The sequence below is a fragment of the Oncorhynchus masou genome, unplaced genomic scaffold, assembly GCF_036934945.1.
Source record: "Oncorhynchus masou masou isolate Uvic2021 unplaced genomic scaffold, UVic_Omas_1.1 unplaced_scaffold_1385, whole genome shotgun sequence".
Taxonomy (NCBI): Eukaryota; Metazoa; Chordata; class Actinopteri; order Salmoniformes; family Salmonidae; genus Oncorhynchus; species Oncorhynchus masou.
Window position 1 is genome coordinate 80309 of NW_027003768.1, and position 22574 is coordinate 102882.

The window sequence follows — 22574 nt, forward strand, 5'->3', positions numbered from 1 at the left end:
AAAGGTAGTTCACTATATAGTGAGCCGTTTGGGATGTCACATTGGAGGTCTACCCTGGTATTACCCCTGTGTTCACTGGGTGACTGTGTTGCCCCCTGTGTTCACTGGGTGACTGTGTTGCCCCCTGTGTTCACTGGGTGACTGTGTTGCCCCCTGTGTTCACTGGGTGACTGTGTTGCCCCCTGTGTTCACTGGGTGACTGTGTTGCCCCCTGTGTTCACTGGGTGATCTGCTCTTATGTTCTGATGTATTTCAGGTAGATTACTGTGGTAAATCCATGATATTATGTACGTTTGGAGAAGTTGTTTGATTTAGATGCATGTTGTGCCCCGCTATTGTAGTGTACATTGACGTCTGCCATCTAGTGGTAGAATTTTAGCATAAACTTGAAGTTTGAATTGATATCGCTGTCTTCATTTATCTCTCCCATTTTCTCTCACCCTCCTCCTCTCTCCCTCTCTCCCTCTCCCTCTCTCTCTCTCCCTCTCTCCCTCTCCCTCTCTCTCTCTCCCTCTCTCTCTCTCTGCCTCTCTCTCTCTGCCTCTCTCTCTCTCTCTCTCTCTCTCTCTCTCTCTCTCTCTCTCTCTCTCTCCTCTCTCTCTCTCTCTCTCTCTCTCTCTCTCTCTGCCTCTCTCTCTCTCTCTCTCTCTCTCTGTCTCTCTCTCTGCCTCTCTCCCTCTGTGCCTCTCTCTCTCTCTGCCTCTCTCTCTCTCTGTGCCGCTCTCTCTCTCTCTCCCCCTCTGTGCCTCTCTCTCTCTCAGCAGTCAGTTGGAAGGGGATGTGAAAGAGGAGATCCTTCAGCCTCCAGAGCCTCGTCCGGTTCCTCCCATCCTGACCCCGTCTCCCCCCTCTGCCTTCCCCACCGTCACCAACGTACGTCAGGACAACGACCGCTACCACCCCAAGCCGGTCATCCACGTCCTGGCCTCTGCACAACAACAACAACAACAACAACAGCCACAGAAAGCCCAACAAGCCCAACTGTCCCCCGACCTGAAGGACAACTATAACAAGACATCTTTGGACAGGGTCCCCTCAGGAGGCCCCCCTGCCCAGGCCCCCTCTCCCTCCTCCCCCTCCCCAGTGGATGGACCAGTGCGTCTGGACAGGGTCCCCTCAGAAGGCCCCTCTCCCTCCTCCCCCTCCCCAGTGGATGGGCCAGTGCGTCTGGAGAGGAAGCTGAGTATTGAGATACAGAAGGTTCCGTTACAGGAGGGTCCTAAGAGCTTCGATGGGAACAGCAGGCTGCAAAGATCCCTTGCCTTCAAGGCCCGCTCCAACACCTCCAGTTCCTCTCTTTCTGAGGACTCAGGGGCCGACGGGGGGCCCCCCAACATGACACACCAGGGCGCCTTCGGACCCCTCCCCTCCCGCCCCAACCACCTGCCCCTTAAGGGGGAGAAGGGGGGTCAGGCAGGCTGGATCAGCCCGGAGAAAGCCCCCACACCCCCAGCCCTGGTGGCTGGGTCAGAGAGCCCCCCCACCTCCAATCTGACCTCTTCCCAGCCCCTCTCCTCCACCTCCACCCCTGTCAGGACTGCTCTGAGCTTCACCAATCCTCTGCACTCAGACTTCCCTGATGTGAAGGGAGATGGAGGAGGGGAGGGTTCCAGACCCTCCTGGTCCTCCAAGGCTACGGCCACGGTTACGGCGGCCCATGGCGAACACCTGCCCAGGAAGGTGTCGACCGTGTCCATCGCCGAGCAACGGTCGCCGGCGGAAACGGCATCAAGTACGTGGTTACGTTAGAGCTTTTACTAACTAACCTACTTCCCTAACTCTGTTGGGCTGTGGTACTACTGACTAAAACAGACTAGAGACCAGACACAGGGACAGAAGATGGGCTGGGAGTGGGGGTCAGAGCTGGGTTCAAACACTATTTGAAATCATTCCAAATACCTTATCTGTGCTTGACAGAGCTTGCCTGGGGGCAATGGATCAATTTACATCTCCAGGAAGACTAAAGCAAACGCTGAAAGTATGTTAAAGATTTCAAATAGTATTTGAACCCAGGTGGTCTGGCTGGGGTCCTATTATAAGGGCTGACTAAGGGTCAGTGGTTGTTGTGGTCAGCTGTAGGGTGGAGTAGCAGCTGACAGGCAGATCTAGGGTCAGTTTGTGGAGAGCTGGAGTCTACGTCCGTGGCCAGAGGGCACTGGCAGGCCACACTGTAATGACAGGCTGTCTAGACACACACACACACACACACAAGGTATGTAGACCACAGATCTACATAAACACACAGCACTGCGAGGGACAATGTAGACTGACCAGTCCAAGTGACAGTTTCAGACCACTGGCTTGCAATATAGACTAATTATATACACACAGACTTGCTTATGTAGAGAATTAACATTTTAATTATGTATAAAACAGATACTGTTTGGATACATTGAATAGATTGTTATAAAACGTGTTAGACCATGGAACTAAATGATCGTCTTGTCACCCCACCCCCAATGATCGTCTTGTAACCCCCCCAAAAAAAAGTGTCAATAAACTGAATTATTTCTGTATTGTTTCTTCCAACTCTGACCTGCTATCATCACTCATTTTCTTAACTACAGTAAATACGTAATCTGCTATTTTACCATGGTAACCCAGTCCTAGTCCGCTGTAGGATGAGGACAAGACACACACACACACACACACATAATGGTGTCTCACTGGAGCTAATAAACTGACCACGGCACGATAGTGTCACACCACACTGTCCATGTTATTAGATGGTGTCTCGATCCACATTTCATCTGCTCCAGCAGGCCTTGGTTTAGGGTTTAGGCTGTAGACTCCAGCAGGCCTTGGATTAGGGTTTAGGCTGTAGACTCCAGCAGGCCTTGGATTAGGGTTTAGGCTGTAGACTCCAGCAGGCCTTGGTTTAGGGTTTAGGCTGTAGACTCCAGCAGGCCTTGGCTTAGGGTTTAGGCTGTAGACTCCAGCAGGCCTTGGATTCGGGTTTAGGCTGTAGACTCCAGCAGGCCTTGGCTTAGGGTTTAGGCTGTAGACTCCAGCAGGCCTTGGTTTAGGGTTTAGGCTGTAGACTCCAGGCTCAGGTTGGAGTTACCATAGTATTCTGTGACAGTGAAGGGACAGAACAGGACGGTGCAGGATGCTGAGTGGGTCTATGTAAAGATGGTGGGGTTTTGTCTATGGGTTGTGTGGGAGGAAACCGCTTATGGTAAGTCTTAACATGAGAGGGGTAATGTAACTCTTAGGTGGGATTAGGGTTTAGGGTAATGTAACTCTTAGGTGGGATTATGTGGAGAGGGGTAATGTAACTCTTAGGTGGGGTTATGTAGAGAGGGGCCTTGTAACTCTTAGGTGGGGTTATGTGAGAGGGGTAATGCAACTCTTAGGTGGGGTTATGTGGAGAGGGGTAATGTAACTCTTAGGTGGGGTTATGTAGAGAGGGGTAATGTAACACTTAGGTGGGGTTGGTTAGGGTAATGTAACTCTTAGGTGGGGTTATGTAGAGGGTAATGTAACTCTTGGTGGGGTTCTGTTGAGGGCCTTGGCTTAGGGTTAATGTAACTCCAGTGGGGTTCTGTTGAGGGGTAATGTAACTAGGGGTTATGTTTAATGTAACTCTTAGGTGGGGTTAAACATCTGTCATGACTAATGTAACTCTTAGGCCTGGGGTTATGTGGAGGGGGGGGTAATGTAACTCAGCAGGTGGGGTTATGTTTAGGCTGGGTAATCCAACAGGCTTAGGTGGGGTTATGTTAGGGTAATGTAACTCTTAGGTGGGGTTATGTCCCAGAGGGTAATGTAACTCCAGCAGGTGGGCTTATGTGGGACAGGGTTTAATGTAACTCCAGGTGGGGCCTATGTTTCAGACAGGGGCTGTAACTCCAGGTGGGGTTGTTGAGTTAATGTAACTCTTGCTAGGTGACAGTGAAGGGACATGTAACTAGGTGGGGTTATGTTGAAGGGTAATGTAACTCTTAGGGGTTATCAGACAGAGAGGGGATGTAACTAGTGGGGTTATGTAAAGATGGTGGGGTTTATGTTGTCTATGGGTAATGTAACTAGGTGGGGTTATGTTGAGAGGGGTAATGTAACTCTTAGGTGGGGTTATGTTGAGAGGGGTAATGTAACTCTTAGGTGGGGTTATGTGGAGAGGGGTAATGTAACTCTTAGGTGGGGTTATGTGGAGGGTGTATGTAACTCTTGGGTGGGGTTAGACAGGAGAATGTAACTCTTAGGTGGGGTTATGTAGAGAGGGGAATGTAACTCTTAGGTGGGGTTCTGTTGAGAGGGTAATGTAACTAGGTGGGGTTCTGTTGAGGGGTAATGTAACTAGGTGGGGTTCTGTTGAAGGGTAATGTAACTAGGTGGGGTTCTGTTGAAGGGTAATGTAAGACTTGTCAGTCTGTTATTGGATGTTTTGTTGACTGTGTGAAATGTTCTGAGTGTGAGATGAGTAAACATCTGATCATGTGTGTCTACGGGTGCTGCTGTTCACGTCTCTGAGCTCATGGCATGTGGTGCTTTCTGCCCATCCGTGCTTGGTGGGGGAGGTGTCTGCCTGCATGTCAGCCCATTGGAAGTGGGCCATTAGCGGTGCTCTGTGGGCCAAAGCATGGATTAATCTAGCATCTGTCTGTGGTGCAAACAGGGCTGGTGTTCTGCTGCCCCACGACTGAGCTGGTTCTCAATGTAGGTTATATCCCAATCGGCTCCCTATATAGTGAACTACCTTTGACAAAAGGGTGCCTTTTGGGACACAGGCTGTAATGTACCAGGCTGTTTATTCTTTCCCCAAGGAGAGATGTTGCTAGGCCTCAACAGGGTGTTTCAGACAGGAGAGATGTTGCTAGGCCTCAACAGGGTGTTTCAGACAGGAGAGATGTTGCTGGGCCTCAACAGGGCGTTTCAGACAGGAGAGATGTTGCTGGGCCTCAACAGGGTGTTTCAGACAGGAGAGATGTTGCTAGGCCTCAACAGGGTGTTTCAGACAGGAGAGATGTTGCTAGGCCTCAACAGGGTGTTTCAGACAGGAGAGAGATGTTGCTCCTCAACAGGGTGTTTCAGACAGGAGAGATGTTGCTAGGCCTCAACAGGGTGTTTCAGACAGGAGAGATGTTGCTAGGCCTCAACAGGGTGTTTCAGACAGGAGAGATGTTGCTAGGCCTCAACAGGGTGTTTCAGACAGGAGAGATGTTGCTAGGCCTCAACAGGGTGTTTCAGACAGGAGAGATGTTGCTAGGCCTCAACAGGGTGTTTCAGACAGGAGAGATGTTGCTAGGCCTCAACAGGGTGTTTCAGACAGGAGAGATGTTGCTAGGCCTCAACAGGGTGTTTCAGACAGGAGAGATGTTGCTAGGCCTCAACAGGGTGTTTCAGACAGGAGAGATGTTGCTAGGCCTCAACAGGGTGTTTCAGATAGGAGAGATGTTGCTCGGCCTCAACAGGGTGTTTCAGACAGGAGAGATGTTGCTAGGCCTCAACAGGGTGTTTCAGACAGGAGAGATGTTGCTAGGCCTCAACAGGGTGTTTCAGACAGGAGAGATGTTGCTAGGCCTCAACAGGGTGTTTCAGACAGGAGAGATGTTGCTAGGCCTCAACAGGGTGTTTCAGACAGGAGAGGAGACGCTAGGCCTCAACAGGGTGTTTCAGACAGGAGAGGAGACTAGACACGCTAGAATAGCCATTTGAGCATCCGTGCATAATCGCAGACTCCTAGACAGGAAATAAAGGTGGTTATGGATGCACAAATGGCTCTGCTGGCAGGCGAGTGGTGTGGATAACCTGAAGCTAAGCTACAGACTACAGCTCAATGTGTTTTAACAATGAACAATGTCTCCTGGAACCTTTTTCTGCTTGTGTTTCCCTCTGCCCTTTGCCAGACAGAGTAGTGTTAGGCTGGTTCTGAGTGAGGAAGCAAACAGTGTCTGGGAGGATAGTTGATGTGGAAAGACTCCTCAGTGGAGATGGAAGGATGGAGATAGTGGGGAAGGGATGGAGGGGGGGGGAAGGGATGGAGATGGAGTGGGGAAGGGATGGGGGAGGGGGAAGGGATGGAGGGGGTGGAGGGGGGGGAGGGATGGAGGGGGGGGGAAGGGATGGAAGGGGGGGGGGGAAGGGATGGATGGGGAAGGGATGGAGGGGGAAGAAGGGGGGGATGGGATGGATGGAGGGGGGAAGGGATGGAGGGGGGAAGGGATGGAGGGGGGATGGATGGGGAAGGGATGGAGAGGAAGGGATGGAGATAGTGGGAAGAAGGGATGGAGGGGGGGGATGGATGGGGAAGAAGGATGGAGGGGGGGGGAAGGGATGGGGAAGGGATGGAGGGGGGAGAAGGGGATGGAGGGGGGAGGGGTGGATGGGGGGGAAGGGATGGAGATTGTGGGGAAGGGATGGAGGGGGGATGGAGGGGGGATGGAGGGGGATGGAGAGGAAGGGATGGAGATAGTGGGGAAGGGATGGAGGGGGGAAGGGATGGATGGGGAAGAAAGGATGGAGGGGGAGAGGAAGGGATGGATGGGGGGGAAGAAAGGATGGAGAGGATGAGGAAGGGATGGAGAGGAGAGGAAGGGATGGAGAGGAGAGGAAGGGATGGAGAGGAGAGGAAGGGATGGAGGGGAGGGAAGGGATGGAGAGGAGAGGAAGGGATGGAGAGGAGAGGAAGGGATGGAGAGGAGGGGAAGGGATGGAGAGTGCTATGAGCATGTGAGAGGTCAGGCTTGGATGAGTTGAGGCAGACTGAGCAGGCAACGTGTGTGTGTGTGTGTCCGAGAGCTGGCTAGTGGTCAAGCACCAGTGGGCCCTGGAAAGGGGATTGGTGGGTGGCTGGGATAGATTTGTGGGGCAGTGCATGTGTACCAACCAGCCGTGTGCACGGGTGTAAAGCCTCCTATACTGCCACGCTACACACAATGGCCTGACAATCACTTAACTGCCCGGAGATGGGATTTTGATCAAAGGCAGCTGATGGGAATCGAGCGATATCCTAATCATGATCTCAAAATCACCTGATCTCTGATTGTATGATCTCTTCGCTTGTGATTGAAACAGCTGTGATTTGATGGAAATGATTGAATGGTTTGGTGTTGATTTTGGCTCTGCTTGGCTTTGTGGCGTGTTGTCTTGGGGTGGTTATGGCTCTGAATCTGGGAGGATGTCTTCTGAGCTTGTCTCTCTGGCTGCATCTGAAATGGTACCTTTGTCTTTACACTGCACTACTTCCCCTAGGGCTCTGGCTAAAAGTAGTGCACTACTTCCCCTAGGGCTCTGGCTAAAAGTAGTGCACTACTTCACCTAGGGCTCTGGCTAAAAGTAGTGCACTACTTTACCTAGAGCTCTGGCTAAAAGTAGTGCACTACTTCACCTTGGGCTCTGGCTAAAAGTAGTGCACTACTTCACCTTGGGCTCTGGCTAAAAGTAGTGCACTACTTCACCTACTTCACCTTGGGCTCTGGCTAAAAGTAGTGCACTACTTCACCTTGGGCTCTGGTAGTGCACTACTTCACCTAGGCTCTGGCTAAAAGTAGTGCACTACTTCACCTAGGGCTCTGGCTAAAAGTAGTGCACTAATTCACCTAGGGCTCTGGCTAAAAGTAGTGCACTACTTCACCTAGGGCTCTGGCTAAAAGTAGTGCACTACTTCACCTTGGGCTCTGGCTAAAAGTAGTGCACTACTTCACCTAGGGCTCTGGCTAAAAGTAGTGCACTAATTCACCTAGGGCTCTGGCTAAAAGTAGTGCACTACTTCACCTAGGGCTCTGGCTAAAAGTAGTGCACTACTTCACCTTGGGCTCTGGCTAAAAGTAGTGTACTTAATCATTAGGAATAGGGCACCATTTCAGATGTTCCTGTTTATCGCTGTCGTTTGATTGTTGATTGGCCGTCAATTTGACCTTTGACCCCTGGTAATAACCCCTGCTGTACTCTGACCTCTGACCCAGACAGCGACCAGAGTGAAGATTCCCCTCCCCCTCTACCTGAGAGAACCCCAGAGTCCTTCATTTTGGCCACAGGTGTGTTTTAACGGTGCGAGACAGGGATCATCTTGATCTCCCAGTCTTGGTCTCATACATCAGGAATGGTGAGCTGTAGTAAGATGTCTGGCATCATGAGACGACAGACAAGGGAGGGTCTGCAATTTCCAACATCCTGGAGTGCCAATGTGTTGCAGGCTTTTGTTCTATCCCAACTGTACGTTAACACATCTGATTTAAAATTATCAACTAATCATAGTCTCCTATTTAAATTGTGAAAAGGGGAATTGAGTGTGTTAGAGCTGGGCTGGAACAAAAACCTGCACCTTCGGGCATTCTTCAGCCCTCCATGACTGGCTCCACCCCTTGGTCTGCCCGCTATCTTCTGCTGCAGTGTGGTGGCTTGACACAAGAGGGCGCCAGAAACAAGTCTGCAGACCTTGAACATGGATAGTTTTGCCGCCTTCTCAGTCATCTCAGCTTCAGAACTCTTCCAGATGACTTTTGTTATGACTGTTGTTGATGAAAGAGCACGGAAATTAAATGACCAGCTTTTTAGTTAAGTCAACTCTGATTCTCTGCAGTATTTATCCAGTCTGTAAGCCAGACACCACCATATGAAGGGGGGGGGGGGCTCCCGAGTGGCTCAGCGGTCTAAGGCACTGCATCTCAGTGCTAGAGGCGTCACTACAGACCCAGGTTCGATTCCCGGCTGTATCACAACCGGCCGTGATTGGGAGTTCTATCGGGCGGCGCACAATTGGCCAAGCGTCGTCCGGGTTAGGGTTTGGCCGGGGTAAATAAAAATTTGCTCTTAACGGACTTGCCTGGTTAAATTAAGATAAAAAAAAAAAAGCCTTAAAGTTGCCCAAAATAACTCCTTAGTGTTCCAACTCCTTAGTGTTCCAACTCCTTAGTGTTACAACTCCTTAGTGTTACAACTCCTTAGTGTTACAACTCCTTAGTGTTACAACATCACACCAACTGATTGGCTGCCTTAGTGTTACAACATCACACCACTCAACTTCTATTAGGGACGTACAGAGGGCCAGGAGGTTTTCATCACCATGTGACCAGACCAGGAAGTACTTCAGGCCCCAGGTATAGTCTAGAAGAACAACGAGGGCCCTGAGTTGTAACAGATCCGCTCAGATGGTTCTGAAATACTCCTGGTCCTACGTCTATCCCCAGCAGCAGTACCTGACTGACATTGATACTATGGTGATGTCATTAGGCCCAAGGCCTCATTTTTATTTTTTATTTTACCTTTATTTAACTAGGCAAGTCAGTTAAGAACAAATTCTTATTTTCAATGACGGCCTAGGAACAGTGGGTTAACTGCCTGTTCAGGGGCAGAACGACAGATTTGTACCTTGTCAGCTCAGGGATTTGAACTTGCAACCTTCTGGTTACTAGTCCAATGCTCTAGCCACGAGGCAGCCCTGCCACCCCAATGATGTCATTAGGCCCAAGGGCAGACGTTGCAGGACCGCCAGATAATTAATTCTAGAGGTCATTAGAAGCAGAGTCCAACTGGGTCCAGCTCTGAGGGGTTAATGCTTATGGGCGTTTCCCCAGCTACAACTTGTCATCATAGCTGCGTTATTGTTACCACAGGCAGCAGGGCTATTGCCTGGTTCTCAATGCAAGTTTGTTTTTGTTTGTTGATGATAATGCAGTGCCACAATTACCAAGGTGGCACAAATATTGTTGATCAAATTAGCTTCTCAGTTGGTTAAGGATCTTTTTGTGCCAGCAGGGCTATGTCAAATAACCCCGCTCCGCTCAAACCAGAGTCCCACCCCTCACTGTCCGCTGATGGTTCCTCTCTGAATCCCCCTCCTCGTTCAACTGTTATGAACCCCTTGCCTGCAGGGCAGCCCCAGCCCTGTGCTGCTGTGAAGGGAGGGAGGATGGAGGGAGCGAGACGGGGATGGAGGACAGAGTTAACGTTCTCTGGAATGAACATGCTCTCATTAGATTGTGTGTAGATGTGCGGTGTGTGTTCATGACATTTATCAAATGAGAGTTTATTAGTCACATGCACACGGTCCAGTGACACTCTTCAGCTCCAAACTCCAACATGCAGGTCAAAGTTAATATAACAATAATATAAAATAAAATACTAGAATATAAAAAGATCACAAGACGGCATATATACGTTTACAACTAGTGTTACGTTTACAACTCGTCTTAAACACACAGTGAAGACAGGAAGGGCAGGGTCAACCAATAAGTGCTGAGGAGACAGACGGGGGTTGGTCGACAGAACAGTCGAAGTTGGAGCTTAAATGACCTCCAGCATGTAAGAACAGCTACAATGGAATGGATGAGGAAGTCAGTGGTACATAAAGGCTGTTGAAAAGAGACGTCTCGTGGCCAGACATGACAGACATGCTCTTGTGTCCGCAGCCTAGAAGCCTGGCACTTTGAGGCTACCAAATATATAGAGCTACAGTGTCTCTATGGAAGTCTCTCTCTTGTCTTTTTACTTTCTCTCTCTCTTTCTCTCTCTGTCCATCTCCAGACCCATCAGAGTTGAAGGCACCAGGACCATCAGACTGGAGTATCTCGGAGGACCAGTCAGTAAAAGGAGCAGGTTTTCCTCAGGTGAACACCATTCTCACCAGCTTTGTAGAAACAAACCTCTAGACGTCTGTTCTCCAGTCCTGCTTCTGGGGACCCACGGGGTGTGCAGGGTTTTGTTCCAGCCCAGTACTAACAGACCTGATTCAAGTCATTAAGGGCTTGATGATGGGTTGAGGTGTGTTGGTTCTAGACAGGAACAACTGCTTTCAGCTGCTTTATATGTTCCGTTGAGATACGTCCTCCGTCTCTCTCCTCCGTCTCTCTCCTCCGTCTCTCTCCTCCGTCTCTCTCCTCCGTCATCTCTTCTTCAGCCCTGTTATTAATCTGTGTCCTCCATCTCTCCCTCCATCATCTCTTCTTCAGCCCTGTTATTAATCTGTGTCCTCCATCTCTCTCCCCTGTCTCTCTCCTCCATCCTCTCCTCCATCTCTTTCTCAGCCCTGTTATTAATCTGTGTCCTCCATCTCTCTCTCCATCATCTCTTCAGCCCTGTTATTAATCTGTGTCCTCCATCTCTCTCCTCCATCTCTCTCAGCCCTGTTATTAATCTGTGTCCTCCATCTCTCTCCTCCATCATCTCTTCTTCAGCCCTGTTATTAATCTGTGTCCTCCGTCTCTCCTCCATCATCTCTTCTTCAGCCCTGTTATTAATCTGTGTCCTCCATCTCTCTCCTCCATCTCTTCTTCAGCCCTGTTATTAATCTGTGTCCTCCATCTCTCTCCTCCATCATCTTCAGCCCTGTTATTAATCTGTGTCCTCCATCTCTCTCCTCCATCTCTTTCAGCCCTGTTATTAATCTGTGTCCTCCATCTCTCTCCTCCATCATCTCTTCTTCAGCCCTGTTATTAATCTGTGTCCTCCATCTCTCTCCTCCATCATCTCTTCTTCAGCCCTGTTATTAATCTGTGTCCTCCATCTCTCTCCTCCATCTCTTCTTCAGCCCTGTTATTAATCTGTGTCCTCCATCTCTCTCCTCCATCTCTTCAGCCCTGTTATTAATCTGTGTCCTCCGTCTCTCTCCTCCATCATCTCTTCAGCCCTGTTATTAATCTGTGTCCTCCATCTCTCTCCTCCATCATCTCTCTCCTCCATCATCTCTTCAGCCCTGTTATTAATCTGTGTCCTCCATCTCTCTCCTCCATCATCTCTTCAGCCCTGTTATTAATCTGTGTCCTCCATCTCTCTCCTCCATCATCTTCAGCCCTGTTATTAATCTGTGTCCTCCATCTCTCTCCTCCATCATCTCTTCTTCAGCCCTGTTATTAATCTGTGTCCTCCATCTCTCTCCTCCATCATCTCTTCTTCAGCCCTGTTATTAATCTGTGTCCTCCATCTCTCTCCTCCATCTCTTCTTCAGCCCTCCCTCCATCTCTCTCCTCCATCTCTTCTTCAGCCCTGTTATTAATCTGTGTCCTCCATCTCTCTCCTCCATCTCTTCTTCTGTTATTAATCTGTGTCCTCCATCTCTCTCCTCCATCTCTTCTTCAGCCCTGTTATTAATCTGTGTCCTCCATCTCTCTCCTCCATCCATCTCTTCAGCCCTGTTATTAATCTGTGTCCTCCATCTCTCTCCTCCATCTCTTCTTCAGCCCTGTTATTAATCTGTGTCCTCCATCTCTCTCCTCCATCTCTTTCAGCCCTGTTATTAATCTGTGTCCTCCATCTCTCTCCTCCATCTCTTTCTTCAGCCCTGTTATTAATCTGTGTCCTCCGTCTCTCTCCTCCATCTCTTCAGCCCTGTTATTAATCTGTGTCCTCCATCTCTCTCCTCCATCTCTTCTTCAGCCCTGTTATTAATCTGTGTCCTCCATCTCTCTCCTCCATCTCTTCTTCAGCCCTGTTATTAATCTGTGTCCTCCGTCTCTCCTCCATCATCTCTCCTCCATCTCTTCAGCCCTGTTATTAATCTGTGTCCTCCGTCTCTCTCCTCCATCTCTTCAGCCCTGTTATTAATCTGTGTCCTCCGTCTCTCCTCCATCATCTCTTCAGCCCTGTTATTAACCTGTGTCCTCCGTCTCTCTCCTCCATCTCTTCAGCCCTGTTATTAATCTGTGTCCTCCATCTCTCTCCTCCATCTCTTCTTCAGCCCTGTTATTAATCTGTGTCCTCCGTCTCTCTCCTCCATCTCTTCTTCAGCCCTGTTATTAATCTGTGTCCTCCATCTCTCTCCTCCTCCATCTCTTCAGCCCTGTTATTAACCTGTGTCCTCCATCTCTCTCCTCCATCTCTTCAGCCCTGTTATTAATCTGTGTCCTCCATCTCTCTCCTCCATCATCTCTTCTTCAGCCCTGTTATTAATCTGTGTCCTCCATCTCTCTCCTCCATCTCTTCTTCAGCCCTGTTATTAATCTGTGTCCTCCGTCTCTCTCCTCCATCTCTTCTTCAGTCCTGTTATTAATCTGTGTCCTCCGTCTCTCTCCTCCATCATCTCTTCTTCAGTCCTGTTATTAATCTGTGTCCTCCGTCTCTCTCCTCCATCTCTTCTTCAGCCCTGTTATTAATCTGTGTCCTCCGTCTCTCTCCTCCATCATCTCTTCAGCCCTGTTATTAATCTGTGTCCTCCGTCTCTCCTCCATCATCTCTTCTTCAGCCCTGTTATTAACCTGTGTCCTCCGTCTCTCTCCTCCATCATCTCTTCTTCAGCCCTGTTATTAATCTGTGTCCTCCGTCTCTCCTCCATCATCTCTTCTTCAGCCCTGTTATTAATCTGTGTCCTCCGTCTCTCTCCTCCATCTCTTCTTCAGCCCTGTTATTAATCTGTGTCCTCCGTCTCTCTCCTCCATCATCTCTTCTTCAGCCCTGTTATTAATCTGTGTCCTCCGTCTCTCCTCCATCATCTCTTCTTCAGCCCTGTTATTAACCTGTGTCCTCCGTCTCTCTCCTCCATCATCTCTTCAGCCCTGTTATTAATCTGTGTCCTCCGTCTCTCTCCTCCATCATCTCTTCTTCAGCCCTGTTATTAACCTGTGTCCTCCGTCTCTCTCCTCCATCTCTTCTTCAGCCCTGTTATTAATCTGTGTCCTCCATCTCTCTCCTCCATCTCTTCTTCAGCCCTGTTATTAATCTGTGTCCTCCGTCTCTCTCCTCCATCATCTCTTCTTCAGCCCTGTTATTAATCTGTGTCCTCCGTCTCTCTCCTCCATCATCTCCTCTTCAGCCCTGTTATTAATCTGTGTCCTCCGTCTCTCTCCTCCATCATCTCCTCTTCAGCCCTGTTATTAATCTGTGTCCTCCATCTCTCTCCTCCATCTCTTCTTCAGCCCTGTTATTAATCTGTGTCCTCCGTCTCTCTCCTCCATCTCTTCAGCCCTGTTATTAATCTGTGTCCTCCGTCTCTCTCCTCCATCTCTTCAGCCCTGTTATTAATCTCTCTCCTCCATCTCTTCTTCAGCCCTGTTATTAATCTGTGTCCTCCGTCTCTCTCCTCCATCTCTTCAGCCCTGTTATTAATCTCTCTCCTCCATCTCTTCTTCAGCCCTGTTATTAATCTGTGTCCTCCGTCTCTCTCCTCCATCTCTTCAGCCCTGTTATTAATCTGTGTCCTCCATCTCTCTCCTCCATCTCTTCAGCCCTGTTATTAATCTGTGTCCTCCATCTCTCTCCTCCATCTCTTCAGCCCTGTTATTAATCTGTGTCCTCCATCTCTCTCCTCCATCTCTTCAGCCCTGTTATTAATCTGTCCTCCATCTCTCTCCTCCATCTCTTCAGCCCTGTTATTAATCTGTCCTCTGTCTCTCTTCACAGGAGCAGAGGAGTACACAGGCACAGACAGCAGAGAGAGGTAGGTGGCTCATCTCTTCAGTGTTTAGGCTAAATGATTGGCTGCCCATGCTGCCTCTGATGGCTTGAGGGGGGGGGTCTCATTACCCAACATAAGCCCTAGGATGCATCCCAAATGGAACCCTATTCCCTATATAGTGCATGGGTCCTGGTCCTGAGTAGTGCACTATGAAGGGGATAGAGTGCCATTTGGGCCTCAGTCAGTCTCAGATGTGGTTTTGTCCCTCCCTCTCAGATGGGTGATTAGGAGAGCGCAGGGGTTTGGCTGTAAAACATCAAATCAAATTTTATTTGTCACATTTGCCGAATACAACAGGTGTATAACAGTGAAATGCTTACTTACGAGCCCCGAAACAACAATGCAGTTTCAAACACATACGGAGGAGAATAAGAGAGAAAAGTAACAAGTAATTAAAGAGCAGCAGTGAAATAACAATGGCGAGACTATATACAACCGGTAAGAGTCAATGTGGAGACTATATACAGGGGACCGGTACAGAGTCAATGTGGAACTATATACAGGGGTACCGGTACAGAGTCGATGTGGAGACTATATACAGGGGGTACCGGTACAGAGTCGATGTGGAGACTATATACAGGGGTACCGGTACAGAGTCAATGTGGAGACTATATACAGGGGTACCGGTACAGAGTCGATGTGGAGACTATATACAGGGGGTACCGGTACAGAGTCGATGTGGAGACTATATACAGGGGTACCGGTACAGAGTCAATGTGGTGGCTATATACAGGGGGTACCGGTACAGAGTCGATGTGGAGACTATATACAGGGGGTACCGGTACAGAGTCAATGTGGAGACTATATACAGGGGTACCGGTACAGAGTCAATGTGGAGACTATATACAGGGGGTACCGGTACAGAGTCGATGAGACTATATACAGGGGGTATCAATGTGGAGGCTATATACAGGGGTACCGGTACAGAGTCAATGTGGAGACTATATACAGGGGGTACCGGTAGTATATACAGGGGTATGTGGTGGAGACTATATACAGGGGTACCGGTACCGAGTCGATGTGGAGACTATATACAGGGGGGTACCGAGGCGTCAATGTGGAGACTATATACAGGGGTACCGGTACAGAGTCAATGTGGAGACTATATACAGGGGTACCGGTACAGAGTCGATGTGGAGACTATATACAGGGGTACCGGTACAGTCAAGACTATATACAGGGGTACCGGTACAGAGTCGATGTGGAGACTATATACAGGGGTACCGGTACAGAGTCGATGTGGAGACTATATACAGGGGGTACCGGTACAGAGTCAATGTGGAGGCTAGACTATACAGGGGGTACCGGTACCGGTGGAGACTATATGCAGTCGATGTGGAGACTATATACAGGGGGTACCGGTACAGAGTCGATGTGGAGACTATATGCAGGGGGTACCGGTACAGAGTCGATGTGGAGTATATGCGGGGGCACCGGTTTGTGTGGAGACTATATACATGGGCACAGAGTCGAGTTTGTTGAAATGTACATGCATAGATGACAACAGAGTAGCAGTGGTGTAAAGAGGGGGAGGGGGGCAATGCCAATTGTCTGGGTGGCTTTTTGACTAGATGTTCAGGAGTATTATGGCTTGGGGGTAGAAGCTGTTTAGAAGCCTCTTGGGCCTAGACTTGGCGCTCCGGTACCGCTTGCCGTGTGGTAGCAGAAAGAACAGTCTATGACTTGGGTGGCTGGAGTCTTTGACAATGTTTAGGGCCTTCCTCTGACATGATATATCGGTCCTGGGTGGCAGGAAGCTTGGCCCCAGTGATGTACTGGGCCGTTCACACTACCCTCTGTAGTGCCTTGTGGTCGGATGCCTGGTATAGAGGTCCTGGATGGCAGGAAGCTTGGCCCCAGTGATGTACTGGGCCGTTCACACTACCCTCTGTAGTGCCTTGTGGTCGGATGCCTGGTATAGAGGTCCTGGATGGCAGGAAGCTTGGCCCCAGTGATGTACTGGGCCGTTCACACTACCCTCTGTAGTGCCTTGTGGTCGGATGCCTGGTATAGAGGTCCTGGATGGCAGGAAGCTTGGCCCCAGTGATGTACTGGGCCGTTCACACTACCCTCTGTAGTGCCTTGTGGTCGGATGCCTGATATAGAGGTCCTGGATGGCAGGAAGCTTGGCCCCAGTGATGTACTGGGCTTTCACACTACCCTCTGTAGTGCCTTGTGGTCGGATGCCTGGTATAGAGGTCCTGGATGGCAGGAAGCTTGGCCCCAGTGATCTGGTGTTCACACTACCCTCTGTAGTGCCTTGTGGTCGGATGCCTGGTATAGAGGTCCTGGATGGCAGGAAGCTTGGCCCCAGTGATGTACTGGGCCGTTCACTCCCTCTGTAGTGCCTTGTGGTCGGATGCCTGGTATATTCCTGGATGGCAGGAAGCTTGGCCCCAGTGATGTACTGGGCCGTTCACACTACCCTCTGTAGTGCCTTGTGGTCGGATGCCTGGTATAGAGGTCCTGGATGGCAGGAAGCTTGGCCCCAGTGATGTACTGGGCCGTTCACACTACCCTCTGTAGTGCCTTGTGGTCGGATGCCTGGTATAGAGGTCCTGGATGGCAGGAAGCTTGGCCCCAGTGATGTACTGGGCCATTCACACTACCCTCTGTAGTGCCTTGTGGTCGGATGCCTGGTATAGAGGTCCTGGATGGCAGGAAGCTTGGCCCCAGTGATGTACTGGGCCGTTCACACTACCCTCTGTAGTGCCTTGTGGTCGGATGCCTGGTATAGAGGTCCTGGATGGCAGGAAGCTTGGCCCCAGTGATGTACTGGGCTTCACACTACCCTCTGTAGTGCCTTGTGGTCGGATGCCTGGTATAGAGGTCCTGGATGGCAGGAAGCTTGGCCCCAGTGATGTACTGGGCCGTTCACACTACCCTTGATGATTCAGGTCCCCTGACACATCTTTACAGTCCTGGATGGCAGGAAACATCACTCTGTTCTGATGTTCAGATGGGTGATTAGGACCCCTGACACATGTTTGGCTGTGAAACATCACTCTGTTCTGATGTTCAGATGGGTGATTAGGAGAGAGCAGGGGTTTGGCTGTGAAACATCACTCTGTTCTGATGTTCAGATGGGTGATTAGGAGAGAGCAGGGGTTTGGCTGTGAAACATCACTCTGTTCTGATGTTCAGATGGGTGATTAGGAGAGAGCAGGGGTTTGGCTGTGAAACATCACTCTGTTCTGATGTTCAGATGGGTGATTAGGAGAGAAGGGGTTTGGCTGTGAAACATCACTCTGGTCTGCAAGATCTCCATGAAAATGAATCATTGATGTTTAAATGATCTAAAAGTCTGGTCTGGAAGGAGTTTTGTCTGTCTGGTCTGGAAGGAGTTTTGTCTGTCTGGTCTGGAAGGAGTTTTGTCAGGTCTGGAGTCGGGAGCAGAGAGGCAGTCTGTCTGTGGAACCTAATTACCAATGTAGTATTCATCTGACACTTCTCCAAGCTTATCTTTTAGCCTGCTTGGTTTTATTGGGTTTCCTAGTTAGTCTGCTGGAGGTGTACACTGTTCCACAAATGACCCTGAAATGATAAGACTGTAGGCATTTATTAAAGGAACAGCTGTGTGTGTGTGCTACGTTGTGTGTTACTGCGTGACAGGGAAACCTGACACTGTGTGTTGTGGTGTGTGTGTGTGTGTGTGTGTTACTGTGTGACAGGGAAACCTGACACTGTGTGGTGTGTGTGTGTGTGTGTGTTACTGTGTGACAGGGAAACCTGACACTGTGTGTGTTGTGGTGTGTGTGTGTTACTGCGTGACAGGGAAACCTGACACTGTGTGTGTTGTGGTGTGTGTGTGTTACTGTGTGACAGGGAAACCTGACACTGTGTGGTGTGTGTGTGTGTGTGTTACTGTGTGACAGGGAAACCTGACACTATGTGTGTTGTGGTGTGTGTGTGTGTTACTGCGTGACAGGGAAACCTGACACTGTGTGTGTTGTGGTGTGTGTGTGTTACTGTGTGTTGTTACTGTGTGACAGGGAAACCTGACACTGTGTGTGTTGTGGTGTGTGTGTGTTACTGTGTGACAGAGAAACCTGACACTGTGTGTTGTGGTGTGTGTGTGTTACTGCGTGACAGGGAAACCTGACACTGTGTGTTGTGGTGTGTGTGTGTGTGTTACTGCGTGTTACTGTGTGACAGGGAAACCTGACACTGTGTGTTGTGGTGTGAGTGTGTTACTGTGTGACAGAGAAACATGACACTGTGTTGTGGTGTGTGTGTGTTACTGCGTGACAGAGAAACCTGACACTGTGTGGTGTGTCCTAGAACCATCAGGAGAGAGGAGTAAGAAGATTTCAGATGCAGCAGGAGTGGAAACATTACCTGCCAACACCACAGTAGCAGACAGCTCAGCAGAGAGCAAGGCTTCCTCCGAGATGGGTGAGGAGGAGGAAGAGAAGGAGGGAAAGTGATAGTAAATATGGTCATGTTGTGTCTATAGTTGTTTCCTATAACTAGGGCCCTGAGTTGTTCCTGACCAGGAAAACTCTGGTTTCTCGTCATAACATATAACCACAACCAAGAACCAGAATTTTTCCTAGTCAGGTGACGTGGCCTGAAGTCCCAAACGCTTTCATCATAACACTGTTCTTCTCTTGTCTTCCAGGATACGGTAACCGCTGCACACAACCCAAAGGCCCCAGGAACCCCCCTACACAGTGGACATGATCATGGCTTCTACCTATAGCCCCCTTCACTGCCCCCCTCCCCCCTCCAAGTCCTCCTGGATCCTCACCTTGTCTCTTACAAGGGCCACTGTGTATGAAGGAGATGACTGGGTGCTGTCCCATCCTTGGACACCGACACCTTTTCCTAACTCATAGGGCAGATGTGAAATGGCACCCTATTCCCTAAATAGTGCACTGTATATTTGGCCAGAGTCTTGTACATGTAGGCAACAGGGTGCCATTTGAGACAAAGCCTAAAACACAATCTGCAAAGCAATTTAGATAATCTACCCAGGATGCAACGGTACACTTTCTGCTGTACTTGTGCCAGTTGCCAGGGGCTGTCTGTGTGCTGGTGCTATTAAGTGTTTCCCAAATGGAACTCCATTCCCTATATAGTGCACTACTTTTGACCAGGGACCATAGGGCTCTGGTCAAAAGTAGTGCACTACTTAGGGAATAGTGTGTCATTTGGGATGTACAATTATCTCCTCCTCTGCTGGGACCATACAAACCTGCCTTATTCTCTTTGGGGGCAAATCCTAACTTCCACTTAAGTTGAATTTTCACTTAGTCATGAGGATGTGAATGGGAGAGAATTGGTCTTAAGTGCAAGTTAGGATTTGACTCTTAGTCCGAAACAATCCGTCACATTGGATCCCGATTCATCTTTTTGTTTAGTTTTCTATTCCAGAAAAATACTTGACTTTCTTATCTTCTGTACTTTTAGACTTGTATTATGACATTACAGAGGAAGACATGTATCACTAGGGACAGAGGACTACTGTTATATTATTTTTGATTCATTTTTTTTGCTAACTTCTCGATAGCTATATATGCATTGTTTTCTACATGTACAGGGCAACTAGGTATATAATATTTAATGTGCTCCCTCTAAATATTCGTATTAACAGAAGATGTAACTAGTCTGTCCATGACCCCCCTCCCTCTCCCCAATGTTCCTCTGACTGTAAATGATTTGCCCTCTTGTTCTAGCAAATATTGCAGGGTTTTGTTCTAATGACGTGTAAAGGTTTTGAATCAGCTGGCGTAGCGCCGACCTCTTGCTGAGATGGAAACGGGCTCAAGATTGTGTAATAATAATCTCTCTTTCTGTCACTTCTGTTCTAAAGGATCTTGGTGTGTCTATGCTGTTTCTCCTCTCTTCAGTTTCTGCCCTGCCACAACGGGGAAAGTCCCCTCCAGTCCGGGAGGACTGCAAGTCTCCTGGGTTTCTTTCTCTCTCGCTCCTTCTCATCAGACTAATTCAAACCCGGTGATGACACCGCCAGATGATTAGACTCTCTGGCCAATCAGAGACATGATTCAATCAGCCAATGAACTAAACCAGGAGTACTTTTGGCGCTCCAGGCCTGGAGTTGAATTCCCTTGGACCCTAACTGATACCACTAGCATTTGTTTTGGAGCCCGCCTGTGCCTTTTGGAGAGTGCTGCCCCCCCCCCCCCATCATCAGCAGCACGTGTAGCCACGCGCTCAGCCGTGTTGGTTGGTCCACTCCTCTTGGAAACTGCTTGCGTCCCAAATGGCACTATATTCCCTATAATAGTCCACTACTTATGAACAGACCAGACTCTGGTCAAAAGTAGGGAATAGGGCCCTATGGGGGCTCTGGTCAAAAGTAGTGCACTATATAGGGAACATGGTGCCTTTTTGGGTCACAGACCCTCTCTGACACCCCTCCTCCTCCTACACAACGCAGACCTGTTTGTATGTTGCAGAAATCAATGGACCCGTCAGTAAAGACTAAAGACATCAAGTAGAACATGCTTCCTTGTTTTCCTACACTGTTTTTAAAGTCTCTAGAGGGGCTGGGGGAGTAGCGCTGGGGCTTCCTCTGTGTGTGTGGGGATTCTCTGTGTGTGTGTGGGGATTCTCTCTCTCTGTGTGTGTGTGTGTGGGGGGGGAATTCTCTGTGTGTGGGTGTGTGTGTGTGGGGGGAATTCTGTGTGTGTGTGTGGGGGGGGGATTCTCTGTGTGTGTGGGGGGGGGGGTTCTCTCTGTGTGTGTGTGTGTGGGGGGAATTCCCTCTGTGTGTGTGGGGGATTCTCTGTGTGTGTGGGGGGGAATTCTCTGTGTGTGTGGGGGGGAATTCCCTCTGTGTGTGAGGGGGGGGATTCTCTGTGTGTGTGTGTGATCAGGCTGCAGGTGTCCAGAGGGATGAGTACATTCACTAACTTGGGACTTGGCAGGAAGTGAGCTCAGCGAGAGTTCTCCATCAACCTGGGGTTTTCCCCACACACACACACACACACACACACACGGTTCCATATAAGGTCCACTTCCACCTGGGTTTTATCCTTCATCTGTTCTAATGTGACACATTTTCTCACTGTAGGTTGGCACATATGATGCATGACACACACTTCAATTGGAAGGTTTTAGTATGTTTTCAATGAAATGAGTTCCCACACGCCTGGGGATTTCCACCACATGTTTGACACACTTCCTCCCTGTGACTGCAGGTGGAGGAGTTATTGATGAGGCTTGTCACACTGACACACACTTCCTCCCTGTGACTGCAGGTGGAGGAGTTATTGATGAGGCTTGTCACACTGACACACTTCCTCCCTGTGACTGCAGGTGGAGGAGTTATTGATGAGGCTCGTCACACTTCTATCGGGGGGAGTTATTGATGAGGCAGGTTTCTGGTATGTATTGGGCTCACGTGTTCCAATTACATTACTTACACGTTTAATTTCCGAAGCTACTGGTCCCATTTGAAGAAGCTCCGGTTTAATGAATACAGATATACACCTGGGATGTATTGTGTCCTGGCCAACACTCTTCTTCACTTATCTGGCTCAGATCCTGGACTAGTCTCTCAGAGAATTATTGAGAAAGCAGAGCTGTGCATTGATTTATTAATAAGTGTGTCTAGTAGTCGTGGTGCATCCTTCAACATGATCTGGTGAGAATAACACAGTTGGGAAGTGCTTTGTGGCTTAATGACACACATACGGTGTACAGTACAGTATCTTTAGCTACATAGCTAATCAAAATATTAGTTTGCATCTATTGATTTAACCTCATCTTGAATACCACCATATAGCGAGCTATATGCAGTAGCCTTGGTTTGTTCCAATACACTCCATATGACTGGCAGTGGTAGAACGGTCCAAGCAGCTGTTGTATGTAGCCTATGTTGTTCATGGTGTGCCAACTCCTCCCTATTGCTTGGGAAAGGAAGATGGATTCCTATTTAATGCCAGAGTAGTGTTTCTGTTTCCAAAGAGAAGACGGATGTTGCAGACATGACTGGCCGTAACAGCATCCACTTCTGTCTGCGCTGCTCCGCTTCAGTTTGAACTCTGGTTCTACAACTCGTACGTCTTAAACAGAACATAAACCGTACAGACATATATTTCTCCCTGACATGCTGAACTCAAGGCCGCATATCTCTGTGATCAGTGTTATCCTGTGTGTGTATGTGTGTGTGTGTATATATATATATATATATATTGCAATGGACCGATGCAGCGATGTCTTGACTGCACTCGCACATGATTTCAGAGAAGCTGATTGATGAGAAGTGATTCCGAAC

At 49.1% G+C, this 22574-nt stretch overlaps 1 protein-coding gene across 1 annotated transcript in view; it reads left to right on the forward strand.

Moving 5' to 3' along the window:
* Nucleotides 1-20866, forward strand: part of ptpn12 (protein tyrosine phosphatase non-receptor type 12) — a 93865-nt gene extending 72999 nt beyond the window's left edge. The window contains exons 13-18 of the mRNA XM_064958881.1: nucleotides 762-1732; nucleotides 7908-7979; nucleotides 10468-10550; nucleotides 14275-14311; nucleotides 18611-18724; nucleotides 18951-20866. Of these exons, the coding sequence (XP_064814953.1) occupies nucleotides 762-1732; nucleotides 7908-7979; nucleotides 10468-10550; nucleotides 14275-14311; nucleotides 18611-18724; nucleotides 18951-19012 (1339 nt within the window). The 3' untranslated portion in view covers nucleotides 19013-20866. The remainder of the gene's footprint in view (nucleotides 1-761; nucleotides 1733-7907; nucleotides 7980-10467; nucleotides 10551-14274; nucleotides 14312-18610; nucleotides 18725-18950) is intronic.
* The last annotated feature ends 1708 nt before the right edge of the window (nucleotides 20867-22574 follow it).